Source organism: Hetaerina americana, unplaced genomic scaffold (genome assembly GCF_022747635.1).
Source record: "Hetaerina americana unplaced genomic scaffold, ioHetAmer1.1.p SCAF_3, whole genome shotgun sequence".
NCBI classification, from domain to species: domain Eukaryota; kingdom Metazoa; phylum Arthropoda; class Insecta; order Odonata; family Calopterygidae; genus Hetaerina; species Hetaerina americana.
This window is the reverse complement of record NW_027286874.1, coordinates 91,959,966-91,985,936: the sequence shown is the minus strand read 5'-3', so window position 1 is coordinate 91,985,936 and position 25,971 is coordinate 91,959,966. Positions and strand designations below refer to the sequence as shown.

Here is a 25,971-nt window from a genome sequence, read left to right as displayed (position 1 = left end):
AAAATTTTTTTGGCTGAACTTGCCCACTCCAATATAACTAATTTCAAAACAAAAAAATACTTCGTGAAAATGTTATCTGACCTAAAAAATTCATCGATTTCGATTAAAATCGCCATATGGATTCTTTTGAAATGAGTATTTTGAAATTTCAAGCGAGGTAAGATGCAATATAAAAAATAAGATGTTGAAGGTGAAAGATCAAACTAAACCCTTAAGACAATGCTAACAATTCAGTTTATTAACATTTAACTAATAAAGGAAGATGATCCTTCAAGATGCAAATCCATAATTTTCCAAAATTTGTAATGTTTTTATACAAGTAAAAATTAATCAGACAGAACTAGCATGAAAATTTTATATTTGTACAATATTTAAATCTATTGTTACTGATTTAACGTGTGACCATTTGATGCAATTGGCATGTTTGACCAGCAACAAGAATGCAACTTGACTCTATGGTTTAACTTTTGAAATAAATGTGATGCTCTATTAACTTGATTTTTCAGAGTGAATAATGTTATTTGCTCATTCAATATGCACTAACATAACATACAAGTATTCTTTCAATTAGCACATTTGGCAGCTGATTATATTTTAGAATCTGAACCAAAATAAGTAGTAGTAGTAGTGGGGTTTTTAGGGTGCATCGACAGCAATAGTAATTTTACTCCACTGTCAACACGTTTAAAACCTCAAAACATAAAAAATTATTAAGTAAATAGAGATTAAAAATACTAAACCTAGACTTGACTAATTAGCCCAGTTTCTTTTAAAAATGTTACAACTCTGCTTAAAATTTCAGGATCATCACCTAGGATGGATCCCAGGTTCCCTGTCACATTCAGTTTTTCACGTTCCCTCCGGTATGTCACACATTCCCTAAGTACAAGACTCACTCAGAGGCTGGTCGAATTTTTTGCAGCGAGGCTGCGCTTTTTCCTCCATTAAGAGGTAAGAGTGTCTCAGGACGCAGTGTCCTATCCTCAAGCACATGATGGTGACCTCTTCCCTATGAATGTCTCTCACGGGGGAGGGCCACGCTGACACTGCCAATTTTACTCCCCTTGATTTATTATTTACGACTGTCAGCCATGCTTCCCTCCACTCGTCCACGACCAAGTACCACAAAGCGGCCTTGAGATCATCCACAAGCACCAACAAGGAATCGATCTCATATCTCCCCAGCGCCTCCTTTGCTTTCTCATTGCCAAGTATACCCACATGGCCATGGGTCCACATGAAGGATATTCTCTTCCCATCTTTATCCTCAGGACTCCATGGTGGGCCAACACCACTGTGCAGACACATGCAGATTCCGACTTCGACCAATCGGTATAAACTGGGTCAGATTGCGATCCGAGGTTGGCTCCAAAGAGTCCCTAGTATGTGACTCAGTCATGAACGCTTAAGGGTCAGTGTGTGACATAGTCTTCATGTCAGGTTTGGGTATGACCTAAGGTGGAGATTTTGCATAGCAAACAGGGTATACTTTGGCCAGGGAAAAATTGAGTCCACGAATAAAATCATTAAAACGAATAATGAGAGGCCGAGTGGCCCTTGTCCACCTGTAAAATAAGTATAAAAACTGTGGATCAAAAAGTACGTTAAAACATGGGTGGTTGTTGACTGCTAAAACTTTGCAAGCATAGTGGCACATCAGAATGCCCCAGTGAGTTGTCAAAGGTTGGGCTGGTCATGAATGCACCTATGGCCATCCGAAGCCCAGAATTGTGGGCATATGTTAAGGGTCTCAAATATGACTCTCTAGCCGAAGAGTATACCATAGCTCTGTAGTCCCAATTTTGAATGCACTAGGGCTTGGTAAAATAAAAGCATGGTAGGGCGATCTGCTCCCCATGTAGAGTGACTAAATAATTTAAAACATTAAGGGTGTGATGAATTCTCTAACGCAATGTTCGGATATACCCCCACCAGTTTAGTAAACGGCCAAGGATCATTATAAGGAAATGGACAGACTCTACAAAAGGAGGTTCCTGCCATCCAGGCTTAATGTTGATGGGAAGTGATACCCCCGAAAACAGTGGAAATTAATACATTTTGTTTTCACTGCACCCATTCTTAAGTGACTAGTCTCTCAACTTGTTTAAAGCCACCTTGACATGCCTTCAGGCACTTACGAGGCAGAACCACGGCAACAAATGGCTAGGTTGTCAAGAAATAGTGATGCTATCACTGTTGCATTGATGCAATCCGCCACGTCATTGATTGCGATGGCAAACAATGTTACGCTCAGTACTGATCTCTGAGGACCCCATTCTCTTGCATGAAGTCGGAATAGATATTTGCCTGTCCTGACTTAAAAAACACAGTCCGTTAAAAATTTCTAATAAAATGGGCCATGTAGCCCCTAAATCCTCACTTGTGCGACGCGTTTAAAATTTTTTGTCTCCACACTGATTGTGTTAAAATTAAGATTTTTATGACTCACAACTTCATTTTGAGAAGTACTTGCGGAGCCATCTTAGCCATTTCCTGCTGAGTGCTCAAGTTGCAATTAGGCACTTCAGCAACACATGATTGTAACTTAAACAGTTATATGACCTAAGTCTGGCTTATACATTCACATTCACAAAAAATGTGAAAATAATTAACAGGGCAAGTATAATAATCCATAACACAACCATCATCACTGAAAATATTCACATTTATGAGATCATGAAAACCATCAACATTACCTATTTTTGCCCATGATAGTAATTATTTTATCAGTCTTATATGCAATGACTCTGTGATACAGGTTTGATATTCAACCTCTTTTTCATTTGTACAAACTAGTTTTACCTTTTGTTCTGAAAGATCCTTCAAGGCATCACAAATGCACTGCCAGAACTTGTCCTTGAAATGGGAGCATATTTCATCACTGTAATTTTTGTTTTTAGGGAAGTGCACACTGAATTGTAAAAAATGGGTCACAAACTGAGTCACCAATCTTTCAGGTGTGCCAGACCTTCCTAAAGGATCAAACAGTTCTAGCACTGTAGGATTACCATATGCAGTGAGAAGGCAATGACTAAGCAAATCTCTCCATTTTCCACCTGATTTCTTAAGAAACAAATTTTCTCCTTCATCTCTAAGACATTCATGCTGAATAAGCCAATCCAAAATATTTTCTGCTATGGTCAGCGTCCTTCCATTCAAACATCCTTGCTGGGCCATGCTGATGACATGGAAAACAATCATCCGGAAGAGTAGGATGATATCCAGTCCATCATAAATAGTAATGTTGCTTATTTCAAATTTTGATGGAATATTTTCACCAGATTTTAATCCATCCAGAAGATAGTCGCTACATTGAGTAAAAACAGAGCCATTGTTAAACAGCTGGCCTATATGGCGTGGTGTTTGTGTAGACCAACTCTGCAAAAAAAATTGGAAACATTAATGACTGGTATTTGGTAAACTTCAAACATAAGAATATGTCTCCCATGCAATTCAAAAGCTTTTCTAATTGATAGAATACAATTTAATAATCAGTTACAACAAATTAAATATCCCAGGTTTAAGGGGGCATGCATGCATGAAATTACTAAACCAAGAAAATTTTAAAACTACAGTTTATAGAGAAGCTGCAATGATACATCAATTATGCTAATAAAAAGATATCTTTCTGCCCTTATCTTTAAATTATTAAAATCATTTTCAAAGTTATCATTAAAGTTTGTCATTTGAAATCATTAAAATGGTTAACTTTAATGGTTCTTGTGAAGGATGTGGAAGCGACTGTTATTTTAATTCAATAGCTCACGGGTTCTTTTTTAATGTGTAGTCGAAATTAAACATATTGCCGTTAAAATAATCAACACTTCAAGATGTAGTTCACACTTATAAAGCATTCACAGTAAAATAATCAGCATTACAATCTGTACCATGAAAACTGTACAAATTATACTAACCTTTATGTATTTTTCCAAAGACTTTGGTAGAGAATGTGATGAGACTTTTCCTTTTAATAAATGCAGTAAAGGCATAGGTGAACTCTGGCCATATAAAATGTGAACTGTCACCATCATTAAGTAATTATTGATCATATCAATATCTTCAGACTCAATCGTGTAATTCTTTGCTTGAGATAAAGCTGCTGGTAGTAATGGGCTTACAGTAAAACCACAGCTTAATTGTCCGCCATTCTGACCATTACTTGTACATATTAAAAGCTCATTATGGTCAAAATCACTGTCCATCATATCTGAAGCATTAAAATGGGCATTATTATACTCAATTGCATATAAAATAAAATATTATTTAAATAGCATTATATATTGAATCTATCAAATCTTCACCCTTTAAGATCTGATGTATACTCTTGGACTTGGGCTCTCCATCATTCATCCCTTGTACGCAAGCTGCATTATTAAATAGCTCTGATACAACCTTCATATAATGTTCCGATGAATTAATGAGTTCATTCAAAGATTGTAAAATGAAATCAGCCAACACATTAGCTTTGCCCTCTCCTTCTTCTTCTCCAACATTGTTTTTTAATCTTTCCTGGTACCAGATGCGGAAACAGTGCACCCAAACACATGCCTCCATTTCATTTCCTTCAAAGAGTCCTGTTTTTAAGAAGAGTGTCAAAATGAGGTTCTTCCATGGGCTGTATGACTGCTTTTCATCCTCTTTGGCGTATACATGCAGTAGGTGTCTTAGAATTTCTTTATTATTCTGTAATAAATGTCTTCCATGAGAAAGAGAAACAATTCAACAGAAGTGGCATGCAATTAAATTATGCACAGATAAGTGATACATTGCTTATGTTCTTCAATTTTCATTTTCTTTGGTTCATGAGGTTAGAACTAAAATAAAAATTTAAAGTTTAGGTATTAAAACTGATATTTATTCTAGGCTATCATAAATTTTCATTCAAATCACTAAAATAGGCATGGTATAACAATACATATTATTACTAATGTACATTTGTATTGATCACCCACATAGAGTGAAATAATGCTGTTTCAGAGCCAAACCACATAATTTTTAAAGTGAATTAAAAGAGTTCAGGTTAGCTATAACTCTTTAAATTGTTTTAAAATATGGCTCTTTGAAGTACAGATATACCTTGCTTAATGGCTATCAGCCTAACCTTTGTCCACATAGGTATGACATGGAGCTAATCCAAACAATAAGATACCAGGTATCCACCATTAATTTTGTGCAATATTTATGAGAAAACTTAGTTTTCATATTCATTGTTTCAAATTGCTGCACAAGGGTAATAAAAATGGATCTGTATTATGCTCAATGGCATACATGGGTACCACACCTTTATATGACTTATGTTATGAATCAACAAAAAATGTATACCATTTGTATTTCATTACAAAGAATTAAAATCGCTAGGTATACTTCCAGAGTCAATTTATTTTACCAACAATGGCTTTGACACTGAGTGCCATTTTCAAGGAGTCAGGGAAGTGGGCTATCAAATGTATATACAGGCATTAAGGAAGAGGAGGGTTTATTTCTTGGTTGGAGTGCATTCGGAGAGGTCAAGAATAAGGATTATGGATAGGGCACAGTGTTTTTATATCATGCAATTTGAAAGCAAAACCAAATGGCATGACAAACATCACATAACTTTGACATCAGTATCTCTCATCAAGGAGGAGAAACAGGTGATGACATTGGAGTTAAGTGGATGTTTAGGAATGTGGGATAGGAAAACCTGGTCATTACAAAGTTACATATAAGCTAAATTAAAATATTGGGTAAGGAGTGGTTGTTGTCCCATACCCACTCCAACCAAGAAACAACCCTCCTTGCCTTACCCAATGCCAATATGTACATATGTTGGCTCACTTTCCTGACACTTTGAAATTGGCACTTAATGCTGAAAACATGGTCAGAAGAATACATTGGTGGGGAAGTATAACAAGTGACTCAAAGTTTCCATTATGAAAGCTAATGCTTACACAATATGATCCCTGATACCATTTCTTACATTTTTTATCCTTCAAATGTCTACAGCCTAAGTTATGTATATTTGATGAACTCAAAACTTGTTCTCTTGATTTTATAATAAATTATAATTAGACTCTTACTTAACAATACCTAAGTGCAAAGAAACTTACGCCATTTTTATTGTTAGATATCAGCGTGTTGGATACAGGATGAGAATTAATCATAAGAAAATGGAGGTAATAAGATTCTCCAGAAATCGGAAAGCTAAGATAAAAATTAAAGTTGGGGACAAACTAGAACAGGTAAAGCAGTTTACCCATTCAGGAAATTTTTTGGAGAATCGGCAAATTGGTGGGGATAATTAAAGGAGAATTGTGTTAGGAAAAGAAGCATTTACCAAGAGGTGAGAGTTGATGACAGCCACCTTAGGTAAGATTTAAAAAAGAAGAGACCACTGAAAACTTAAATATGGTATGTAGTTTTATTTGATTAAGCAACTTGGTCCCTGAAGCAAGAGAAAAGTGTGGAATGGAGGCTGTTGAGATGTGGATTTGGTAAAGAATCAAAAAAAAATTGGACAGAAGGGAAAACAAATTATGTAGTTCTACACATGAAAGGAGAAGAGAGAAATTGTTGGCAAAAATTCAAAAAGGATGGACTTGTGGGCATAACTGATGAGATGTAATAGGATGCTGAAGGCAGTAACAGAGGGAAGAATTCAGGGTAAGAGAGGTAGGGGGACAAAAATAATAGGTACCTTGGATGGAATTTAGGAAGGAAGAAATTATGCGGAGCTTAAGAATGAGTTGATGTAATATGCCATATGGAGTCTAAGGGTATTGTGAATGAAATTAGCTAGAGCTTAGGAGTACAGCATTGAGTGGACATTGGGTTCATTGAAAACCTATCCCAAGATAGTAGGTATACTAATAGTAATAATAACAGTTAAAACAAACCTGATCAGGTGAAAGTGTAAAACTACCAATAGCGGACAGCAACTCAAGAGACATCAATTCCAGCCCTTCAAACTGCTGAATTTCCTTCAAAAAATGTTGGCTGCTCAACATTCCCCAACCATCTTCCATTTCATCACTTTCTGCTCCCATTTCAAGTGGTGGCCACAATTTTGCATATGCCAACAGAAGTTCCAGTATTTCTTGAAGATGGCCAGTATCCGTGAAACATTGCTCAGTTGAGCAAGAATTAGTGCCAGCATCCAATCCCTTACTCCTTTCAATATCATTCAAGGCTTGCTTCCAAATTCTAAGAATAGATCCCACTTTCGGCAGATTCTACAAAATTTTGGAAATTGCATTAGGAAAATGTCATGAAAAACTTTAAAAGTAAACGACTACCAATAAATAAGGGGAAAAAAATACATTTATGATATATATTTACCAAAATTGACAAAAAACAAGGTAATTTCATAATGTTTCAAAGGAAAATTCTGTACTTTGATAGGAAGTCTCCTTATATTTTGTGATAATTAATTGTCCATAGCAGTCAACACGATTTCAACATAAATGAAATATTATTATTCCTCCAGTGGTTTAACAAATTTTTTTAAGGATAGGGGATGGACAAATAAAGTGCAAGTCTCTCTATAGAAGTGTGAAGCACTCTGATGACTCTAATACAATTTGGAACCATAAAAATAGAAATTAGGAAAAAAGTTTTAAAATTAATGCTACATGAATTCAAACTAACATAAAGCATAAACAATGCATAACATTGCCTTTTCCTTATTTGATAGTTATGTAAATACAAAAATTTAATGATAAACATTTGATAGTAATAGACAAAATGCTTCATTGTCTCCATAAAAATCTATATTTAGGGTATAAAATGTCGCCTTTACTGGTATTGCACAAAACTTTTGAGATAGAACCTTAAATTACCTAAAATTCCTTCCATCAAGAATAATTTTTATCTTTTTTAATTTCAAAGATATGAAAAAGCGTGCACTAAAAAAACAGAAAGAAAATTAAATTTTCTTCCCAATGATAGCAATGCTACTCTGGTAACATGAATTGCGCATTAGAAAAATTTCTAATAATGTAGATTTCCACCTGGCTTGGATACCATAATAGTGAATATTTTCAGAATATATGACAACAACTTCAAAGAAAGCACTCGTGTAACTAACAACCACTATAAAACGAGACTAAAAAACAACCAATAAAAAATTTAAACAGGGAATATGGTATGATTTTACCAAGCATGTGTTTGCAACAATTTCCGAGTGCGAAAGTCATCCACCTTGACCAGGATTTGAACCTGGATCGCTTGATGTTAACCCGAGTGCTTTAGCCAGTTAGGCTATCGAGTTAGTTAAGCTATTTTTCACATTCATATTTTTTTGCATTGCAATACACATTTAGTGGATGACTCCGTTAAAAGTTACTGTAGTGGTAGTTTCTTGGAATTTGTCAAAGATAAAACACCCCTAGTGTTTAAAAGTCGGTTATGACCTTGTGGACTGTGGCGCAATGCACATGACTTCGAATACCTGTGACATTGTATGCACGGTATTTCGTCACATCTTGTTCCTTTACAGTCCACATAATTTGAGAGTGTAAGAGGATGTCTTGATACCTTAACTGGCTAAAGCACTTGGCCAGACATCGAGGGATCTGGATTCCAATCCTGGTCAAGGTGAATGATTTTTATACTCTGAAATTGTTGCATTGTAATGCATATTTAGCCTGTAATGCGTATATGATCCTTTTGCAATGAACTCCTTACTTGGCATGGCAAGTTAATAGGATTGAATTTATGCAAAAGAAAACATGGGGTATCCCAATGATAAAAAAACAGCTAGGAAAAGATTTCATTTCTCCATCCAGGAATTTTTGCTACACCATCTATAGCATTAATATCAGATACACATACAAAACAAAATATGGGCATGCAAAAGTTCATGGATGGGAAAAATTAAGTCTGTTAAGGTAGAGATAGAAAATTTTCCCTGTCATTATTCAATTCCAAAAAGTAATTTTCACTGATTGCTACCTTTGAAAGAAGATCCAATAAACTCTGGCAGAACTGGTTTGCTGCTGATGATGAGGAAAAATACTGCTCAAGCCGATCATATTCAATAAATCTGGTAATAGACTTGATAATTTTGTTGAGAAGATTAACAGATGTGTGCCTCACCATAATTTCCGAATGGAATAGAGCAACGCCATCGACAGTATTATCATCTATAAAATGTGCACCAACTACTGTCTGCAGCATTCCTTTAGGAATTAAAATACGTTCTAAAGCATTCAGCAACTGTCCTGGCATAAGGGAACCTGCTTTTGAAAGATAAGTGCCAGGTTCTGCAGAGTCAATAACCTGTTAAGGAAAAGAAATAGATATGAATAATTTTATAATAGTCTATAAAGGCCAATCAACGTAGAATGCCATTGTTAGAGCATATGAGTAATTATGCTATTGGAATAATAACAGGTTAAGCACTAATGTCTCTATATTTTATTTTAAAAGGCAATACCTTGCCTACTAAACTGGAATATGCTAAGCCAAGATACATTATGTGATAACTAAGAGCCATTTTTATCACCGCTAATATGTTAAGTCAAGTACATATTATGTGCAGTAATAAATTATAACATTACACAATGATCTGCCTGGTGTGCAAGACACATTGCATTTACTCTTCACTAGTTTGTTCGTATTTACTTGTATTTTTATTTGTATCCCTAAAAATTCCTTTACCAAACAAACCAAGAAATTCTAAGCATTATTTGGTAAAAGAGGTTTCTGGGGGAAGTTCCAAAATGAAGAGCAAGAGGTTTCAGGGATACAGACAGGCAATTGGAGGGTATTAACAGTAACGTAGGGGAGCATATTGAGAAATCAAGGTACAACGTGTACAGAGATTAAGAGCCAGTAATTGTAGTAAGTAATGTGGGATCTTAAGATATTTTGTGCCATAGAAAGGAATTGGAAGTGACAGTATTGTGTCATGACTAGGTCTGTTTAAAACCTACCATAACCCTGTTAACCACTGATAAAAATAATACTGCAATTTATAAATAAAAGATATTCTCCATTTATTTTGAGAGTGAGATGGAAAAGAAATGAATTACATATTCCCCCACTGCAACACAAGTGAATTAAACACTGACACCATTTGTGAAATAAGTGGTAATCAGAAGATTTCTTATTAGAAGTTTCTTCCAAGTTTTCAAAGAAATAAATACATAACAGACACTGCTAAATTTACATGAGCAAATATTTCAGCATTTTCCTTAATAGCATAAATTTCAAAGGAGGACAATTATTCAACAAAAATAGTTCTAAAAATGTGATGACTCACATATACGAGTATAAAAATCCCATTTACAGCAAAGAGAACCAATTGCTTGTAGTTTTAGAGTCCTATATTTGGAGTTTTAACTTTATTAAGCATCGAGATCCATGTTATACATGACATGACACCTACATGTATTTTTTTATTGCTAGCTCTCAGGAAATACCAAGTGGTAAACAAATTATGATATAAGAGAACATCAGAAGGCACTGAGTAAAGCTGAAAAAATATTCCTATTATGAAATATTTACCTGTGGTATTCTCACTCAAAGAAGTAAGTACCTAACAATTACTACCGAACATAACAGTTTCAAGCTTAACTTTGTGGAATTCCTTCATGATAGATAGATAGAGAGATAGATAGATAGATAGATAGATAGTGGTCTTTATTTGGGCGAAATTGAGACAAGGGTAGAGGAAGAACCTTTGCACTTCCACACAAAGATTTATTACTTCACGTGAACATGGTTTCGCTGCTGTGCATCAACATCAGGTGGCATACATGAAAAAGTATTTCAACTTGTATAGCCTGGCTCCATGAAGGGAGGAAGTTAGGGGGAGTAAGGGAGAAGTGGTAAGTTGAGTGCTAGTGCAGCAACCTATTAGTGGGCAAGGGGAGGGGAGGTGTTTGTCCGCAATGGTTTGACCCTCATTAAGGGACGGTCAATGGTCATCAGCTTATTTTTTATTAATGAGCTTATTTTTTGAAATGGACTTTTTTAGGGATGACACAGCCTTAATTACTTCTTGTGCACCTTAATATAGGAATTTAAGAAATTCCTGTATTTTGCTATTTCCCTTTCGGGTTCAAAATTTCAAAAAATAAGCTGCTTGTCACGAAAGCAGATAAGGGGAATTCAGTCGTGGCATTAGACAAGGAGTCCTAAGTAAAAAAAGGGAAGACTTCATTTTGTCCATTAAAATAGTCAGCCTCCCTCATCATTCCACTGCAGAACACCAGAAAGAAGTCTAGATGTGAGGTGTTGTTAAAGCCAATTGATACTATCAAACTTGTACAAATGAATCCAAAATCACCCAGAATCTTTAGTCTTCCAAAAATACACAAAAGTGATATTCCTATCCAACCAGGGGTATCTAGTGTCTCCCGCACCAGCCCACCTACTTGCTCATAAGTTAAACAACTTACTCAAACAACATGCTCATTATCCCCCAAAATACGGCATCAAGAACTCATATGAGTTCGCGAGTAAGTTTTCAGATATAGAACTGCCATCAAAATGTATTATGGTGTCCTTCGATGATGCCAACATGTTAACAAACATCCCAAGGAAGGAGGCCCTGAAACTAGAGGAGATATCCCACTTCAAGGCTAAATCACCACCTCCTGTGATGAGTGAATTGTGTGATTTAATAGCATTATGAGTATGCATGAATCAAAGTAGTTTTATCTTTAACGGTAAACATTATAGACAATTAGAAGGTCTGGCCATGGGTTCGCCCCTCTCTCCCATCCTAGCTGACATTTATATGGAAAATTGGGAAAGGCAGTTATTTGTTTTAAACCAACCCCTCCAAAATATTTGCAATCTTGGTACCAGTATGTTGATGACATCTGTGTTTGAACTGGATCCACAAGACAATTGGAAATTTTTTTTACTTTATTAAATTCTTTAGATAAAAGTATAAAATTCACAAGTGAGTTGTAATCAGACATTGCTTTAAATTTCCTGGATTTAACAGCTAAAATAATTGATCTAAGGTTTGACCTTTCCATTAACAAAAAAAAGTGTTATTCCGACCAAAATATCCACTCCAAATCCAAGCATCACCATTTACAAAAACGCACAGCCTTTCATGCCATGTAACACAGGGTATACAAAATCCCAATTTCACTGCACAACAAACAAGGGGAGCTCCATATTATATAAAAAATTGCAGTCAACAATGAGTACAAGGAAAAAATCATGGATAACATGTACAACAGAAAACAAACACAGATATCTCAGAAAGCTGTATGCCATACATCTAAACCTGGCAAGCACCAATGGCAAAGAATTCCATTTCTTGGCCACATTTCACTCAGGATAAAACAAATACTCTCCAGGAACAAAACCAAGACAGCATTTTGCAACACACACTTTAAAAAGCATAATGTGTTCACCAAAAGACAAAATTGACATAATGCAACAAAGTGGGGTTTATAAACTCAATTGCATGGACTGCAATGCCATCTACATTGGACAGACAGGGAGGATATTTGATATTAGGATTAAAGAACACCGATCAAGCTACGCAAAGAAAAACAACAGATCTCAATTCACCAAACACCTCTTGGAAAAGAATCATACCAATAACTTCACGCCAGACATTCTTCACACAGAAAAGAAAGGATGAAGGTTGAATGCTTTGTAGGAGTTGGAAATTTGGCAATCCCTTCAGTCGGACAGATTTGAGGTGGTCAACGAAACAATATACTTTTCCCATTCCACCCACGAAAATTTCCTAAAAGACTCCAAAATCTTTCCCCACCAAACCCACTGCCATCAAGGCAGTGATAACCATCGACCGTCCCTTAATGAGGGTCAAACCATTGCGGAAAAATACCCCCTCCCCTAACCCACTAACTTACCCCTTCTCTCTTACTCCCCCAATCTTCATCCCCTCTCGGAGCCAGGCTATATAAGTTGAAATACTTTTTCATGTATACCACCTAATGATGATGCGCAGCAGCGAAACCATGGTCACGTGAAGTAATAAATTTTTATGTGGAAGTGCAAAGCTTCTTTCTCTACCCTCATCAATTACTACCAAATTGTAATGCAGTGGTAGGTAGGTTGTTGTTTCATAGTGGTTCACTTGGGTAGCTCAATTAACTGCATATAAGCTCCATCAATGTACAACAATTTGATGCACAATTCTTTGCAGAATGCATACGATATTGAAAGCCAATAATTTAAAATAACCACATTATAAATTACTATTATTATTAAATCCAAATGACTTTATTCATTCTACTGTCCACTATCTATTGTGCCATAAATACAATTAATTATCAAAAATTCCAGTTTTTACAACTCAATTACAAATTTTATTCCTGGATTTATCAAAGGCCTTTCCTATTCCTGGTTTAATCCTAATTTTCAAGATTAAAGAATGACTGGTCACAATGAGAGGAGACCGAGTACAAGGCAGAAGAATCAAATGTAACCCAACATCCATGGCAATGAACCTTTGGAAAAATCTGAGAGCACAGATCAGGGATGAAACATTAATTGTGCACAGCAGTGTTAATTCGCCGTTACATCCTGCTCAACAGAGTCAATTGAGAATCGAGATATGATGAGCTCTGATGTCATGATCCAAAATTTAACTTAATCATTAACAGAAAATCCCACAGGTATTAAGATACAAAGTAAATAAAGTATTATGCAAATTAAGGGAACATCACCATCTCTGGGGGTAGAGTGTTTTGTGTTGCATGTTCATGTGGTGGTGGAGTTTCGCATTCTTGTTTGTTGTGTCCTGGCTTGCGTGTTGTTGGATGCTTTTGTGCTGCATCCAGGGGTGCAGTTGTTTGTTGGTTTGTGGTTTATGTGTTTGCATGAGTGTTGGATGAAGGGATTTTTGCATGAGTGTGTGCACTGCTGTGGGTGTCATTTTCCATGTCGTTGTTTTGCATGTGGTATCGTTCCTTTTTACGGTTGGAGACCTAACACCCCCTGCCACACGCCCTTGGGGCGGCTTGCGGGGTATTATGTAGATGTAGAGGTAGATTTCATATTCACTTGAACTACTGCGTATATCCAACCATGCTATAGATAATTAGTAGTTGTCCTTGATTAGAAAAATGATAAATGACTAACATTATCATTATTTACCCTGAATGTTCCTTATGGAAAGTTTCGGGGTTAGAGTATTAGAGTTTTTGTGATCTCTTAACAATATTAACAATTGAATAGAAAATGTATAAATATACCAAGTGCCTATAATGTAACTTCTTCCAGATTTTTAGTATTTGAAAGAATTTTTAATTAGTGTGTACTACTGGTCTGACAATATGCATGAAAATTGTACTTCCTACTACCAAACTAAAACTACCAAAGTTAAGTGATGGCATGCTGAGAAAGAAAAAGACTTAAAACAATCAAAATTAAATTCCCCAAATAAGCAGTGGTCATTTACCCTACCATGCCACAATGTTATATGGTGTCAGACCTACTTGGCTTAAAATTTGAACTTCCACAGCTCTGGCTGACAAGCCTTGCTATAGCATTTAAGGATATTTTACAATTGCTAATATCTCAAAAATTCAAGCCCAATCAACACTTTTCCTTAAACAGGTTAAGCTTTAGTTTTCCTTTATCCCATGAAGTTGGATCAGGATATGCCAATTATACCTGTGATCAACTCCTTTTATTATTGAGTGAGGGAAGAGAATAAATACCTTTCCAATAAAGTCCATTGCTTGAAACCACTTTGGAGACAGGCGAGGCTCCAGGTAGGGCACCATGCGACGAATTGTAGAAGGGATCAGGTCAGGGCAAGCGGTAAAAATTTTTGCCAACAACTTGGCAACCATGGTATGCTCCCATGGTTTCTCCAAATCCTGCAAATTCAAAAAATGGTCCATATTTCAAAAAATAAAATATCATGGATGCATACATATCAATCATGTATAACCATATTTTCAAAAATATTAGTTGAATACAATACAACACTTTCAACCTGATATTTAAGAACTAAAGATGTCACCAAAACAAATTGAGTAGTTTCAGGTGTGATGTGGTGGAATTCGAACATAGTTGAGAAAAGTTAATAACAATTTTTCACTACATAAGTTTAATAGTACGACAGGTTTTTGATGTATTATGTCATCTTCAGGTAACAAAATGAATTCAAGCCATCTTATATACATTTTTGCATACCCCGGAGGTGGTTGGTGAATGTGGAAGGAAAGGGGGAGGAGAGGATAGTTGGCCAACTAACCAGTAGGATGCAAAATACAAGGTTTGAAACATTGAAGAAAGAGTACACGATGTCTCAAAGGTCCACATGGGTGAATCACCAACCACATCTACGCAGTTAGAACAGCATCAGGGAGCTAGGGTGGGAGATGATGGAAATTGCAGGAAAAGAGGGAGGGGAGAAGAGAAAGGTTGGCATAGGATTAAATTTTAAAAACAGAATAAAATAAAATAATAAAATTTTAAAAACAGTTCTCACTAAGTCTCTGAAGACCACTTGGGTGATTAGCAGCCATCTTTGATCACTGAACGGCAGCATGGTCAGGGCCAGGGGATTAAGATCCCAAGGAGGGGCATGAAAGGAATAAAGTCTTTATACTTAAGGTACATATCGGGGATGGGTGGGGGGAACAAAACAATAGAAAGGGGTGGATGTGTGTCACACGGCCGTCAGAAAGCTCTAAAGGAAGTTGATGGAAAGGAGGGGGAGGAGGAGGTGAACCTATTGGTCAGTTGGCCAACCTTCTTCTCCTCTGCCTCTCCTTTCCTTCCACATCCACCATCACCTCCTACCCAGGATGCAAAATTGTATATAAGATGGCACTTGAATTCATTTTGTTACCTGAAGATAGATGATGCAATACATCAAAACCCGGTTGAACTTTTAAACTTATCAAGTGGAAAAATTTTACCATCTTTTCTTTATAAAACCAAAAGGATGCAATGCTTTTCTATTTTAATTGACCAACACTGAGACATTAGTGAAATCAACTAAGTGTGTATTTGTAAGAATTAAATTGTTAACTTATCCACAAAAACAATTTTTGATACTTCTTCAACTTCATTACATATACTCATAAATATTTTCATTTAGTTTGGCGTCAAAAGAACCCTCGATCCATAACTAAAATATCAGCAAGTAGTCTTTATGTACAAAACCAAGTAACAAGTCCAAATTTTAATAATATTAAGTACTATATACCAAATAGAGGTAACTTTGGGTAGATCCAGGAACCATTAAGAAAAAGACTTGTTCTAGGTCTAGCTAAACACACAGAAATTCTCAAGAATGCACATGTAAATACCTTCTGAAATGCACTAAATGTTACTTCAGCTAGATATATGTACTTTCTTCCTCCCTTCATGACCTTCATCTAAAAAACCTATTCTTTTCCACCAAAAACCGCACTAACTGAACATCAGTATCAAAGTAGCTTTGAATCACCCTTATAATCACCTCTATCCACTTTTCCTGCCTTTTTCAAATTTTCCACACTACTTTTCATCTTTTCCAGAGCCCACATTTCTCAAGTACCCACCTACTCTGTTCATCTTTTATTTTCTTCTTTCTTTTCCAAATCCATCCCTCGACCACTTCATCTCAAAGTTTAAGTTTTGGAACTTCACATACTGTACTCCAGACCAATGTTTTCCAGATTGACCGCTCCACAGATTTACATGTTACTTTTTAATTTTAAGTCCATATTTACATTATATTTTTTTGAAACATAAGTCTCCTGTTATATAACACGGAGTATCAAAATATTTAGGGCATTGAGTTCAGTAAGATACAAAAATAAATATAGAAACACTACTCCAAAGCAATTGTTTTACTAATAGTGTCATATGTCATCACGATTAATCCCTGCCATCAATTACTCCCTAAATGTAAATGTTTCTTTTTCAAATATGATTCTTCTCATAATGCCCTTAAACGTTGTCAATTATTATTTAAAATACTATCTAAATAAATTTAATATTTTATTAGGTAGCACATTTTTGAAGACCTGGAATTAGGACTTTATGAACCAGTAAAACTTGCGAACAAGGTTTGACATTCCACAAATGTTGCAATCCTGATGTGGGTATTATAACTTGAGGAGACATAATTTATGCCTATTAACTAATTACTGATCATTCTATAACTCGTTGGTAATAAAACCAGTTCTTTCATCAATATTACAGATGAATAGAAATACTTTTTTGGGAATAATAGTTTCCAAAATAATGAATAATTTCAGCATGGGCAGATATTGAAAAAACAACAGTGAAATCAATTCACTTTCCAGCATAAATGCAACATTCACTAAAACTTCTAAGCAGAAACAGAACTTCACCTGGGTGCTTTCTTTGTATTTAAATTAAAACTTCTCTCTAAATAATAACAACATGAAACATTCGAAATGCTTTGGCCAGAACAGCAACTATCCTACTGCCACTATGATTAAATGTTTCATATATGATTTTCATCAACTCCTCAGAGACTTTTTACAATGAATATTTGCATATTAACAACACGTTTCTCCATGATTAATATTCAACAATTGTCTAGCTTCCATTAACACAACATACTTACATTCACATTATTCCATTTACATTATATAAACAACAAATATTAGCGACAAAATTCTTAGGGATGCATATTTATGAGACTTTTCAAGGAGACTCATGCTGATAAAGTAAGCTCTTAAGTTGCCATAGGAGGTTACCTCCTGAGAAAAATGGTGACCCTGGTTGACAATGTTACTACTCCTTCAGTTTATCATGCATTCATTTATAGTCAACTGATATATTGAATTGCCACGTGGGAGCACTCATATCATTCCATGGGCTTCTTTAGGCTGCTGGGCAGTAAGAATCCCATATAAAGTTTCAAGGGCATGTAGTCGTAAACCTTACCTTAAAAAATTTTAAATTTTACCCATTCCTAGTACGCATACTTTCCATGCTATTATTACTGTGCAGCAAAACAAAGCTAAGCTCAATTTGATGAATAGTTCTGATATACATAGGCACAGTACTAGAGGTTTTAATGACTTAAGGAATACCGCCCATGACTGAGCTGTTTGCTAAGAACACTTGCTATGCCTGTTTGAAATATCTGAAATCTTTAACCTTGAAACCTAAGGGAAATAAATTTTTTTTATCGTTTAAGTCATAACTTTATCATGTGCAAACATAATATTATTATGTACAAACATCAAAACTAAACAGTGGATGAGTTCATGCCTCCCTATAGACGAATAATTTTATTCTTATGTACACTGTTACTGCTCCAGTTTAGTTTTTTTATTTATGACTATCATATGTATTCAAACTCTAATTGTAATTCATTGCGTTTACCTGGAATATTTGTTATCAATGTGACCTGTCCCATTTATGTCTCAAACATGTCATTGAGGAACCAAAATTTTCATTACATTACAATAATATAAGGATGCTCGTTTTCATTCATAATAGCAGCATATGTAGCAAATTTTCAAATGACGAAGACAACAATGGAATGTTTTATAGTTAAATACAGTAATAAAATGTTACATTACTATAAACAAGAAATTTATGAAAATATTACTGTACCTCCAATACTTTATAGATGAGTGGATTATGATTTTTACCAGACAATCCTAGCGTTGGATCAAAGAAAACAACGCCTGATTTTGTTGATCCACATAAAGCACACAAGAAGGGATACAAGGCTTCTTGGACAACTGCCTTTTGGTTGACATCCACCTTTAAGTACAGATTCAATCATTAGATTATTAAGAAAACTCTTGAGTAAACAGGAAAAAATTAAGAAAACCAAAACATAATGCTAACTCTAATTCGTAGTATCTATGAGGAAGGTATCTGGTCGGAAGACTTTGTGAGATCAGCGTTAGTTCCTATTTCAAAAAAGGTAAAGGCTACATCATGAGAGGACTACTCAGGATCATCAACAAAAGGATAGAGAATAGGGCAAATGATTACTTAGGGGATGATCAGTTTGGGTTCAGGTAGGGAAGAGGTACGCGTGATGCCATTGCAGTAATGAGATTATTAATCGAGAGAAATATAGAACACAACTAGGAGGTATTTGCCTGTTTCGTAGATTTCGAAAAGGCATTTGACAGAGTGAATTGGGAAAAACTAATGAGTATTCTGCAGAAAATAGGAATAGATTGGAGGGGGAGGGAGGCTAATCTGCAACCTGTATATGTCTTAGACTGCTCAGGTACGAGTGGGGAACGGGGAGTCCGGTTGGGCAGTGTTAGGAAGAGGTGTGAGGCAGGGCTGCCCATTATCACCGTTGCTGTTCAACCTGTATGCAGAGGAAATGATTAAAGAGGCATGGGAGGAACTGGAGGTAGGAATGAAGGTGGGCGGGGAATTCGTAAAATCAGTTAGGTTTGCTGATGACCAAGCCCTAATTTGTCAGTCAGCCAAGGGGTTCCAAGCATTGCTGAGTGAATTGGAAATTCAGTGCGATAGATATGGGATGAGAATCAATATCAATAAAAAGAAGATTATGCGATTTTCTAGAAAGAAAAAGGCTAAGCTAAACATTAAAATAGGAGGGCAAAAACTAGAGCAGGTAGAACAGTTTATGTATCTCGGAAGCATTTTGGACCAACACGGTCAAAGTAGTAGGGACGTAAGGAGAAGAATTGCGCTAGGCAAAGAGGATTTCACAAGGAGGAGGGAGTTGATGACAGGGACATTGAGGAAGGATATTAAGAAAAGACTTTTAAAAACTTTGATATGGAGCGTAGCTATGTACGGTGCAGAAACGTGGTCATTGAAGCAGGAGGAGAGACGTAGATCGGATGCTTTTGAAATGTGGGTGTGGAGAAGAATGGAGAAGGTTAAATGGACAGCGAAGAAAACAAATGAGGAAGTACTTGGTATGGTGGGCAAGGAGAGGGGTTTGTTGGGAGAAATCCTAAGGAGGCAGGAAAAAGGGATGAAGGGCGTATTGATCGGTAAAGGGATGACGAGGACTGTAACATAGTTGAGAATGTTATGCATATGAGAAAAGAGCAGGAACAGGATAGGGATGTTGGATGAGATGAAGGGAGGGAGAAAGCACACAGAGATGAAGAGGGACTTGATGTAGAGTAGGTTGCTGGATTTTGTTTTGCTAGGAGTCACAAAATATTTATTTGGTAGTTGTGTCTATTCAAAACCTACCTTAACTGGTAGATTCCTTAATAATTATAATGCTAACTACACAAAAATATCAAAATTTGGAAGCCAAAAATACACAGATTTAATCCATTGCATTCTGAACATCTGTCACAAAAATACAAATGAGCAAAAGAAAAGGAATATTAAAGTATTTTATCTATAGTAGTAAAGATATCAAACTGTTGGCCTGGAAAATAATTGTAACCATCCATTTCATGGAATTTTAGAACAAAAAAAGAGTACAAACTTTCCATCATCTTCAGTTTGCTAGCAATGAAATCAGCTCAGTGGCATTCATAAAGAATTTTATACCACAGTGTTTTCTTAACACAAATGTAAGGCATCTAAATTATTATTAGCAGTTTCAACTAGTATCTATATAACTATATCCATAATTGAGTTATTTTATTTATTTATATATTTTAAAACATTGTTCACATACAGCAGTGGCGCCATTTTACAGTGAAAAATATAACAAACATAAAAGAGGACAAAAGACAATAACAGCATAACAATAACAACGAGAACCAAGCATGGACCGGGGAAATTTTTAATTTGTTGAGAGGTGGGACAAAGCTTGGGTGGTGAAGTTGTTGTATGATAAGTTAAAGGGGTCAACAGTGTGAGGGAGTGAATTTAGAAGGGAGGAGAGGCGAAATAACAGTGAGCGCTTGGTGAGAGATATTCTAGGAATAGGCAGATGGAGTAGGGAGTGGGTGCGGGTGGATCGGGTTATATATTGGATACATGAATAATGATTATTAATATTTACCATCTCAACTTCCCCAATATCTTGTTGCATACCAACTCCCCACTCTAACCTCCCGAGTTAACATAGGTGAACCCCTCTCAACATAAAGCACACTTTTTATTCCATATCAATGAACAGCTGAGAATACATCATCATTGAAATTCAGTCATAATTCTTCAGATGGTTGGTTTCTTAGGAATTTGACTGAGAGTTTCATTAATCAAATAAAAATAAAACATGCAAGCATATCAAAACAGACAACCACACAGGAAAGAAATTATTCAGATATAATCCACTATATACTGACCTCTTTAAGAGGAGTTCCTGATGATTTGCTTGAGCGACTTTTTTTCTGTGGTTTCTGGGGACCTCTCCAATTAAAGAGATCAAAGAATGATTTCAGAACATTCGAATTGAAGGCATGCATTTTAGTAGTTTTATTTATTAGTGGATTTTCCAAAACATTCTTCTGAAGAATTGTGAGGACCATTTCAACTGTTTCTACAGGATCATACACAAGTCCAGGTATTATACTTTTTAGGTAATCTGTGAGAAGAAAACATCAATTATAGCAATGGAAAAAGACTCACCACCAGCTTATAGAATCATTACAAACATGGCTAAGAAATGTTACAGAAAACAAATGTGTGAGGGTTTAGAAAGGGTTCAATCCAGAGAAACAGCTAACATAACTAAACCATTTCTGCAACAGGGTGTTGGGAACAAAATGCCATTCATAACTAAGCCAATTTCAAACTTTTTTAAAACTTTTATTTCTGTAAACATACTTGCAGATTGTATTATTCATTGTTCCTCTCCAAAGAATACCTCTGTGATAAAAGATGTCATTTCAGATGCATACCTGGTCACTTCGAAGGACAGGATATATTACCTGGGTCTTCCCAAACAGTCTTCTGGGTTTTGCACTTCTAGGCAACAAGTACCAACCAATCCACACTCTCAGAAAAAGGGTCACTGAGTAGACCCACTAAGATGTCAACACCACTTATCTTCACCCTCCTCTTTGTGACACCCAAATCTCATTGTTCCTTAGCGAATCTTCCTCAATCCATACCTTTGCATAATTTTAATCAATAGAGACTGCTGCCTACTAATACTTTCCCCGTACACACACTCCATACCTTACTAGCTAAACTACATTTTAGGTGCTCTTCCCTACATATTAGTCAGTCTATTTGTCATTGGTCTTTAGGAAAACCTGATATTATGTGTGCCAATTATTTATTGATGCATTGATGGAAGGTGGATATGGATATATTCTATAGGTGGATGAAGGGACTAATGAAGTCTCAATATTTTCCCAATAAAGTCATTAAATTAATAAATATATAAAAATATTTAACAGGTCAAAGTGGAAGAAATGTCTGGAAATGCAAGGTGCTCATAAAAATGCTGACATCACTTCCATTTTTGCAAGTAACAACTAGATTTCCAATTACTCACAACCTTAATCACTTCTCACCCCTTTTCCCTGGAGAAATTTACCGCCTCCCTACCTACCCACTTGGACTCAACCCAATTAAGGGCCCTTACCCGGGTTCCTCTCCCCTGGTTAGGTCCCAACCTGCCTCAGGGTTTTTTTTCCTCTTTAGTAACTCCTTCCCCACACCCTTTGTGATCACCGAGTCAGTCCATACTCACACTACTTATCATCCTCTCTTGTGAGTCACAGTGCCTTGCACTTTCCAAACCTGAGTTTTTACCTGCTCAGAAAATGGATATTGTTCTATCCATTCGCTGACTCATGCCTTGCTCTCTGTGAATAGTACTTGTTATCTCTATCTTGATTGTCACTAACACCAAATTAATAGAATTTCTAATTGCTGTTGGTCAATTTTTCACTTTTCCAAGAAATTAACATAATAGGCAGGTAAGACAGTCGCCATGGTCAAAGGAAGTTCATTCCTTTTCAATTTGGTTTCGATTTTTGTATTCAAATGGACAAGAATGAAGTGATGATGCATTTTATTTTATAAGTGACCAAGAAGGGAGAATTATACCTTTTATATTTGTGCATTCTTAGACTAAAATCTCATTCATAGTCATAAGTTGGATGCTTCAAATAGATTGTTAGAGATACTTAATCACCTGAAAAATGATGCTCAAGTTGTACAGAAAAGGATAAAATGGCAAAATAAAGCAATAGGAAATGCCCAGGTGAACTAGGAACATATTATCTTACAACTACAAGGAGTCTTTTCAAGTCTTTATCTATTTAAGTGGATGTCTACACAAAGTTTTAAAGTATTTTAGAATTACTTAATTATATCTCCAGACATCTTACCAAATTTAGGAAAGGTATTTTTGCAATTCAAATTTCCTACACAATCAGGTCATAAATACTTTTTTACATTTGATACCAATAGTAAGTACCACTCAGGTGCAAATGGAACAGCTAGAAGTTCTGTCCTCATAAGAAGGAGTTGCCTTTTGTTACTCTCAGTTTAAGAATGGGTCAGGCATGACAAACCATTGTAAGTGTAATTATACATCTTATTTCATTCTACATAAATGCAAACCATGTCATTTACAATTCATCTGCATGGATGTGATTGGTCAGATTCTTAGAATAAGATTAAAATTCATTCAGAGATGCTAGTATTGCCTCGGCAGTAGTACAATTGAGATAGGGAGAGGAAACAAGAAATTAATAGGGCAAGTCACACAAGTTGAATTGGTGCGAAAGAGTGCCGCTAGAAATCCATTACACTAAAGGTCTCAGCCTTTCATTCCAATTCTCATACGTAATGAACGAATTCCAATTGATGTCATATCTAACACTGTCTATAATGAACTGGGACAATTGAAAGTAAAATAAATTTAAAAAGAAATGAAGTAGAAAATTTAACATTGTGATAAGAATTTCATTCATAATAACTCAGCTAAATAAGGGAAACAAGACAAGAATGGGAATTTCACCTTGGCATCCTTAGCATTCTATAAGTTTTAACTTCCACAATGGATGAAGCAGTAGAGAGTACATGGTCGACGGCTAACACATTAGGAATTTCATATGAAAATGCCAAAATGTATATGATATTATTTGTTAATACATGAAGTAATCATTGTTTGCGTTTTTAATACAATCCAGAGTTTATCAAGTGTATGCCCTGGGAAAGTCTCTATTATAATGCCGGATTCCATAAGAAAACAAGAAGTAAAGAATAGCAAGAATGCTTAGCGGAAGTAGTCAACAAACAATAAGGTAATGATATTGTAATTTAGATCAGTTGCAGTCGAACTTACCTTTTTTATCAAGCAATATCTTCACCACATGAGGATTTCCTTCCACGATGAACGACAGTACGAAGTGAACAAAGAGGGTTCTACCTGGATTGTCATTCCTGGTAAGCCCATACATCATGCTGTTGCTTATTTTCAAGTAGGTCAGTATATTCTTGGCTACTCTCCCGTTTAATGTACTCATTGCTGAAATTGAATTAAAGCTTTCCACTATTTTGCATTTGTTGATAAACTATGAAATGAAAGAAGCCGGTTAAAATAAAAACCTGTAAGTAGCCGGAGGACAGCTTTCTTGCTCTCGGCTGAACTCTTTGCTGAGAGCAACAAATAAACTGATTGTAAATGTGACTGGAGTAAACATTTGGCAGTTTCCTCTGCCTCTGGCAAATATGATGGTAAAGCTGTCATTACTCTGCAAAATTATGGTAAGACTGTCATCATTCTGAAAAAATATCCTTAGTATTGTTTTAAAAAACTTCACAATTGACTGGGCTTATTAATCAAGTAGAGAAACTGTGATATAGACACATTTCTCTAAGGTATTAGCTTAAAATATATAATGGGTAACTAAACCTCGTTTTTTGGAAAGTAAACATTTTGAATGACACATAACCCATGTGCCGGCGTAAAGAACGATCCAAATCGAAACGACATGAATCTCAATACTTACCGCAAAAATATACATTCTAATACGTTAAAAACATAAGTTACACTTTCAGGATCTTTGTTTTCATTTGTCAATAACAGTAAAATTTCTTCTCCAGTTCCCCCTGATTCCAAGTATTCCAAAACTATATCTTGCTCGGAAGTGGTATCTCTGTATATCTCCAGGAATGATTTTAATGCTGAAATATGCAAGTAATTATTTAATATAAACAAAATATCTATCATAATTTTCACAAATATGATTCTACCTTGCACAGATTCTTCGCCGATGATTTTCTGCCGGAATATCAGCCCAGAGAAATGCTTTCGCTTCTTTAAAGGCTGTAAATCTCCGCCACCTTGATCATTATCTTCTTTTAATTTCCTTCGTTTCATTTTTGGGCATTACTCTGCGAAATGACAGGTTAACTTAAAAGAGCCAACAATTTGAAAACAATATATGAGCACGTGGGACTAATACATTCAACTAGCAGATTATCAAGCGTAACAACCATGAAGTGTCACGTAGATTTGTTTTGGTATTCGCATGACATGCGATGATGGGTGATTTCGGAGAAAATGAATATGTTACTATATTGCTAACCATACTTTACATTCCTAAGGCTAATCTGTTTTATGCTAAATATCTTCGTTTCCTAAAATAGATATGTTTTCACTATCATCGTGGTGATAATCTAAAAACTTATGCAAGAAAGTTGGATGCACTGATTCTTAAGTCCGGGAATTCAAAAATGGAGTACTGGAAAATTTGACCATATTTAATGAAATAATGTTGACAAGAAAAGTTGTTCACAGTCCTGAGAGAAAATTGAAACCAACTAAATATGAGATAAAATCAAACACTCAAAGTAATAGTCCATTAAGCACAGGAAAATCTCCCTTACTTATGTAACTAAGAAAACAAGGAACCCTAGTCCATTTATGATTTTCGTAACAAATCACTGCATTTATGATTTATATTTCCGTTTAAGAAATATAAAGCACTATTCTTTGATATGTTCGTATTTTGGCCATGGTCCAATTGACCATACTATAGTGTTTGGTGTTAGGTAAGAAATGTTTGGATATTGCATTCATCTCTTTAAAAACCAACAAATATTTGAACAGTTCTCGTTCAAAGTTGAATCTTTACAATATCGAGGAATATCACAATCGAAAATTGTCATTATTTGATGGATAGCTTT

The 25,971-nt window shown here is 35.6% G+C and overlaps 1 protein-coding gene across 1 annotated transcript in view; it reads right to left on the bottom strand.

Annotated features, from left to right (window-relative positions):
• Nucleotides 1-25,223, bottom strand: part of LOC139690466 (nucleolar pre-ribosomal-associated protein 1) — a 36,313-nt gene extending 11,090 nt beyond the window's left edge. Inside the window, exons 1-12 of the mRNA XM_071587921.1 lie at nt 25,036-25,223; nt 24,792-24,966; nt 24,388-24,533; nt 24,125-24,307; nt 21,165-21,403; nt 18,520-18,672; nt 14,643-14,804; nt 8,932-9,258; nt 6,876-7,211; nt 4,302-4,683; nt 3,915-4,207; nt 2,803-3,378 (exon numbers count right to left, since the gene is read on the bottom strand). Coding sequence (XP_071444022.1) covers nt 2,803-3,378; nt 3,915-4,207; nt 4,302-4,683; nt 6,876-7,211; nt 8,932-9,258; nt 14,643-14,804; nt 18,520-18,672; nt 21,165-21,403; nt 24,125-24,307; nt 24,388-24,533; nt 24,792-24,966; nt 25,036-25,162 — 3,099 coding nt within the window. The 5' untranslated portion in view covers nt 25,163-25,223. The remainder of the gene's footprint in view (nt 1-2,802; nt 3,379-3,914; nt 4,208-4,301; nt 4,684-6,875; nt 7,212-8,931; nt 9,259-14,642; nt 14,805-18,519; nt 18,673-21,164; nt 21,404-24,124; nt 24,308-24,387; nt 24,534-24,791; nt 24,967-25,035) is intronic.
• Between the last annotated feature and the right edge of the window lie 748 nt (nt 25,224-25,971).